The 6,196-nt window shown below is 39.3% G+C and overlaps 1 protein-coding gene across 1 annotated transcript; it reads right to left on the bottom strand.

Annotated features, from left to right (window-relative positions):
* Positions 1-310: 310 nt before the first annotated feature.
* Positions 311-5,811, bottom strand: LOC149538716 (uncharacterized). Its single transcript, XM_089800049.1, has 3 exons — positions 4,653-5,811; positions 1,086-1,640; positions 311-915 (listed from the first exon to the last, which is right to left on the bottom strand). Exons 1-3 carry the CDS (start codon positions 5,589-5,591, stop codon positions 817-819), a joined length of 1,593 nt encoding a protein of 530 aa, XP_089656175.1. The 5' UTR covers positions 5,592-5,811; the 3' UTR covers positions 311-816.
* Positions 5,812-6,196: the final 385 nt, after the last annotated feature.

Below are 6,196 nucleotides of genomic sequence, written 5' to 3'. Positions count from 1 at the left end.
CTAAAATTAAAATTTATCCCAATTGAGTGATAATAGTTTGCAATTTATAGCAGAAAAATATCCGGAATTAAGCCCATGCAGTCTCTCATGATTATAAGAAACATTGCATACATCAGCATTGGATCTCCCTACTCGAATAAATCCATTTCCCCTTTCAGATGCAATTTTAAGAGGGCGAACAAGAGATATGAAACAATGTCTACAATGCAACAAAATTGAACTTGTAAACATTTCTGACATCATATATGAATGTAAAGGCACAGCTTGGATCTCAAAACAGTTCTAGTCTCTACAAAAGAAGAGACGAGTATTTTACAATAAATCATATAGCTCTATTAAAGAGTAGATTTGATTTATAATTGTATCCTTACTATTACATCTGTTTGCCTTCCCAAAGAAATAAACTTTATTACCATTGGTAGGCGCTTCCCAAACTAAAGGGAAGAAAAGAATCAGGTCAGACAAGATGTACAAATTTTGCACAAAATTGGCTATAGATAAATCTTTACAAGGAGCCATATTTGCAGTACCAACGACAATACTGGAGGATGCTCCAGGTGTGATAAACTGCATAGCATCCACGATTGGAGAAATAATCAAAAAATGTAATTGATTGAATCATGCAAAATGTCTCTCTGAAAATTGGCTTGATAAATTGAACAAAATCTGGAAAAAGCTAAAGATTGCTCAGTCGAGAAATCAACTCATTGGCCTTGTCATCAAATCTTCAGTTTGCTAAAGCTCCAGAAGCAGAACAGGTGAATCAAGCCTGCTTTTTTACCAACAGACACAAATGATGTGGATTCAAGAAGAGCATCAAACATAGCTGCTATCTTGTTTATCACAGGGCATGACAGAGATCCCAAGGACTTTATTCTTAGTTTCTTCCAATTTGCAGCACTGCCTTCTCGGTATCTGAAGCACAAAGGCAATATCAATTCTTCATGTTAGAATTTTTTTTCATGCATGCAACTGCAGCCACTATTTAGGCAAAGAAATATGTCCTAGCAGTCCTAACAAAGCATTGTAACCATTTATTTCAACTGAGGAAACGATGCAAATAACAGTGACAGAAAAGTCAATACCAAATGCCAATTGTCATTCATAGGCTTGCTGGTAACTTGAATCTGTTGTACTTTATGTGGAGGGAGAGCCCATGAAAAGCAAAAAGCCCTTCTCTTCATATCATCTGTGGCTTCATCTCGCCTATAAGTGCTGACAACCATGTTTGCTTCATTTCTGTGTACATCTTGTAAGAAAAAGAGGAATGGTTTCCTACAAGATGACTTGTATGGTCGTCTAGTGTCAAAGTCAAATTCTGAAGCATATTCCTTCTTGTTCCACGCCTTGAATGTAAGTTCAGGACGATCCAACACTCGAGGATATACTATCTTGGGGAAAACTTGTACCACGTAACCCATGGACACTGAAAAAGAAAGCTTCCTCTGATGATCATAACAAACAGATCGCTGCAAAAAACTAGTGGGCTCAATCTTCATAGCATTTGTGAGGTGCCTGAGTCCATCCAGAGAGTTTTTCTGTGGAAATACAGGATTTACAGCTTCCACATGATGCAACGAAACAAAAGGTGCAATTGGATGAGCAGCCAGAAGCCCGAATGCATTTCCTCGAATGTCCCACTGCAATAACAGTTTCAATAATATGAATTAACTAGTTCTGAAGCATGCACACGCTCCCCTTTGGATCGCATTTAACAAGGAAAAAAGAACTAGAAATTGCACCAACATCAATGCAATTATAACCTGAAACAACTGCATATATAAATTTGTTGTTGTTCGAAGCTAGAAATTTTAATTGTTTTTACATTGAAACACTGAAGGTAATTTTTTCTAAAAAGATCCTACAGGAGAGCACTAATGAAAACATAGAATCTGCCAATGCAATTATAACCTGAAACAACTGCATATATAAATTTGTTGTTGTTCGAAGCTAGAAATTTTAATTGTTTTTACATTGAAACACTGAAGGTAAATTATAACCTGAAACAACTGCATATATAAATGCAATTATAACCTGAAACAACTGCATATATAAATTTGTTGTTGTTCGAAGCTAGAAATTTTAATTGTTTTTACATTGAAACACTGAAGGTAAATTTTTCTAAAAAGATCCTACAGGAGAGCACTAATGAAAACATAGAATCTGCCAGAACAGAAAACTTTGGGGACAAGCAGCACTATTGATACACATGCCAAAGAAAGCGACCCCATGGTCCAAGTACCTAAATCGAGAGCTACACTCCTCATAGGGATATACATTACACCATATATATTTACAAACAAGGAATAGCATGCATAACAAGCACTTCAGTTCATCAATCCAAAATAACAACACTGAGAAATTTGAATTTCACCTGGTTTTGCTGATTCTTGATAAAAAGAACAATTTGAAAGAAGGGTTTTGCTCACCAGACTAAACTCAGATTTGTGCCATGAAATAATTTGATTATTATTACATAGTTTTGAACACACCTGATGTGACTCCGGTGTGTGACTCAGGTTTATGCTATAAAAGGGAATTCCAATCTATCATTAGATAGTCTATAATCACTGCATCGGTACAGTTAAATCATTATCAGAGCCTGACATACTGCCTAGGAAAGGGAAAAATATGTCTCCTAACATCATGCCAGCATTGAGAAAATAGTATTGGTCAAAAGAGGTGATTTATGCAATAAACCAATAACCTGATGCAATGGGAACTTATGCAACAAAAGAAAAATCAAAGACAAAGAACACAGCCTCTTCCAACGATCAACTTCCCCTTAACATTTACAAGAAAAACATGTTATTAAAGCAGTACATGTAATAAATAAGGTTATAGATTTGAGAAAACAATATGAAATCTTGGATACATATTTGTCATTTCCTTTTCTCTGAATTTTTCTGGTCATACTGGTTGCATACTTTTTCAACTCAGCACAGCTGTTATACTGTTAAGGCTGGCTAGTTACAGGTCTGGTAGTGTGATGTATGGTATGTCGGTTCCAACATATTTTTGATTGTTCACTGTACAGATGTTGATAGGATGGGGATATGCAGTCTTGAGCTTCAAAAACATTTATTTAGCTTGTGATATTGCTATCAGGATTTAACTGTGTGATTTTGACTCAAACTCATTGACCCATGTTTCATGAGTAGTGATTCAACATGAATCCATCTCTCATGAGAATAAATGGAACACTTAGCAGTTAGCACTCATTGGATCTATGTGATGCTCACAGAGGTGAAGCACCGGGACTTTCCGGGAGGTCACCCATCTCAGTACTACTCCAGCCTGAGCATGCTTAACTACAGAGTTTCCTCCATGGTTAAACCCAAAGCTTGCAACCCCATTTGCAAAACCTTCACCAAGTGTTGTGCCTTATGAACCATTCATTAGAAAGCCCCTTAAACTCATCAATTGATAAGTAGGAGATAATTTCCACAGCAAGTCAAATTGTGATATTGCTATTAAGATTTAACTATGTGATTTTGAGTCAAACTCATTGACCCATGTTTCATGAGTAGTGATTCAACATGAATCCATCTCTCATGAGAATAAATGGAACACTTAGCACTCATTGGATCTAAGTGATGCTCACAAGGGTGAAGCCTCAGGACTTCTTGGGAGGTCACCCATCCCAGTGCTATTCCAGCCTGAGCGCACTTAACTACGGAGTTTCCTCCATGGTTAAACCCAAAGCTTGCAACCCCATTTGCAAAACTTTCACCAAGTGTTGTGCCTTATGAACCATTCATTAGAAAGCCCCTTAAGCTCATCAATTGATAAGTAGGAGATAATTTCCACGGCAAGTCAAATTGTGATATTGCTATCACGATTTAACTGTGTTTTTTTATACATTTGTTATATATAGTCTGTTGTTAAATAACTTAATTTTCCATTAGGTTGTTTTCTGGATTATAGAGTTTTATGGTGTAGGCACAGAAATGCATCTTCTGGTGGAACACAAATTATCATGTTTTTGAAGGAGATCATAGATGAAACAATAACAATGTTAAAAAAATGGTATAACTTCCAATTTGATCAATTTAATCCGAGCATTTGTCATTCGCTCTCTGATGTAAAGGTAATATTGAGCACCAACGTCCAGGAAGAGCTTTGATGAAAATCTAGAAGGCATAAACACAATGGCTGTGGCAATAAAGCTGTTAAAAATTTCCACATTACATTTGCTATACCCTACGAAGGCTTATCTGTGAAACATGCTAATGATGGTTCATGGTGTCTATCCGAAACATTGGCGTAGAAACTTCTGAGACAGTTTAACAAAATACTTGAAATTTGTTTTCAATAGACCTACTGCTAACTAATCAAAGGTGCTGCCAGTGCTACACTTTCTGAATGGCAAATTGACTGCGGGAAACATTCAACAAATTAAATATTGTAGAGACAAGAAACGAAACGAGTGATATTAGGCATTGATCATTTAACAGCCTACACAAAGTTTTCATAGTTTATAAGACTGAATAGGAGTTTCAGGGAAAATCTGTGAATTTGTTTACACGAGTATTTGGGTGATATATCCCAGCAAAGACAGAGCAATAAACATACGATTAACGATTTCAGAGCAAGTGCTGGAAAAAACTGGAAGCATTGATGGATTAAAAAAAAACATGAGGAGAGCATACCTGATGGAAACCAGGTTCTTTGGTAAGAGGAACACCAATCTCTGAGATGCAAGCATGGAGGCGATCATCACTGCCAAAAAGCTGAGGATAGCGCTCCAGACATTCATCCATGATTTGGGTCAACTCCTCTGCCAACGGATAGCTGATTGCAATCCCTCCTCCTCCAAACGCCATGGCATGACTGAAATATGTATTGGCAGAATGGCTCTCGGAAGGGCCTCCGATGTAGTGCATCTCAGAAGGGTCATACTTGCTGAGCACGCTGACCAGATTGTGAATATTAAAAATGGTATCATCATCCCCCAAAACGAACCATTTCACATTAGGCAAACCCAACTGAAAGGTCTCCTGAACAATCCGGGCTATGCGGAGCCCAGAGGGGTGGCCCTTTGGGTTTGTATATCGGAACCTCGATATATCCGCAGATATCTTCACATCCGGCAGTGAAGACGACGAAGATGATTGGTCACTGGCCTTCACCGCCTCCTCCAGCCACAGAAACCCTCGCATCTCCTCTGCCCTCCACCAAAGCTTAACGAATTCCTGCCGCTTCCGCCACAATTTCGCGGAGCCCGCTATACCAAACACGATGTCCTTCACCGAAAGGGGCGACTCCTGTGTCATATTGCGCAGGGGCAAGTCCAGAGTGGAATTGTGATCATGGAGCAAAAAGGGCACGGATTGTCCGTCTTGCCAGCGGGAAAGGGCATGCCAGCAGGGGTTATTAGATGGGGAAAAGACGAGCGCGAGCCATGCAAGAGAGGCGAGGGCCACTCCTATCATGACCAAGACCACTGTTCCCTCCTGTCCTTGCCGCCATCTCCTGCTGCGAGATCTCCCCAACGAACGTCTCTGTTCTGTGCCCATCATCTCTTCTTCCCACCCCTCATGTTTTGAGTACCTATTTATGTCTGAGGGTGAAATCCATGGTTTGTTCATTACATTCCTTTCCCTCCCCTCCCTTCCTCTGCCCTCCGCAGACACGGAGATTCGACTTCGTCTCCTCTTCAATGCGACTGGACTCTTCTCTATTTGACCAAATTGAATGCAAACTGCTCAACGGGAAGTCGGGCAATTGACGGGGTCGTCTCCTCTGTCTCGTGTTTAATAGTCGTTGGCGGCTTCTCTGTTTTTTTTTCCTTGGACGTTTTCTTCTCCTCTGTTTTTTTATTGAATCTGAATGTTGATACGTTACGTTCCCGTTGCGTTTTTAAAATGGTGCACTGGTGACACGTGCCAATGAGTTTAGATTAGTGGCTGCGTTTGGGAACTCCTCTGGTTGGACAAGCATATTCTCTCCCTCTTTGCCCCCATGTAAGAGAGAAGTGGTTCGACGTTAAAAGAGATTGGTACAGGGTTGCAAGCCTAACAAAGTGGGGCAGCGACATTTTAGCACCTCATATATGTCACATCTTCAATGAAGTTAGCAAAGAGGGTTTCTCTAAAAATTGGACAACTAGCGTGGTGATTCCTCTCCATAAAAGTAGAGATATATATAATTCATCAAATGAATTATATAAATGAGTTCAACCCCACTTGTGATC

This window comes from Cupressus sempervirens, chromosome 9, assembly GCF_028749045.1.
Source record: "Cupressus sempervirens isolate cs-2001-9-10 chromosome 9, ASM2874904v1, whole genome shotgun sequence".
NCBI classification, from domain to species: Eukaryota; Viridiplantae; Streptophyta; class Pinopsida; order Cupressales; family Cupressaceae; genus Cupressus; species Cupressus sempervirens.
Note: the sequence above shows the minus strand (reverse complement) of the source record. Positions and strands in the feature narration are given on the sequence as shown.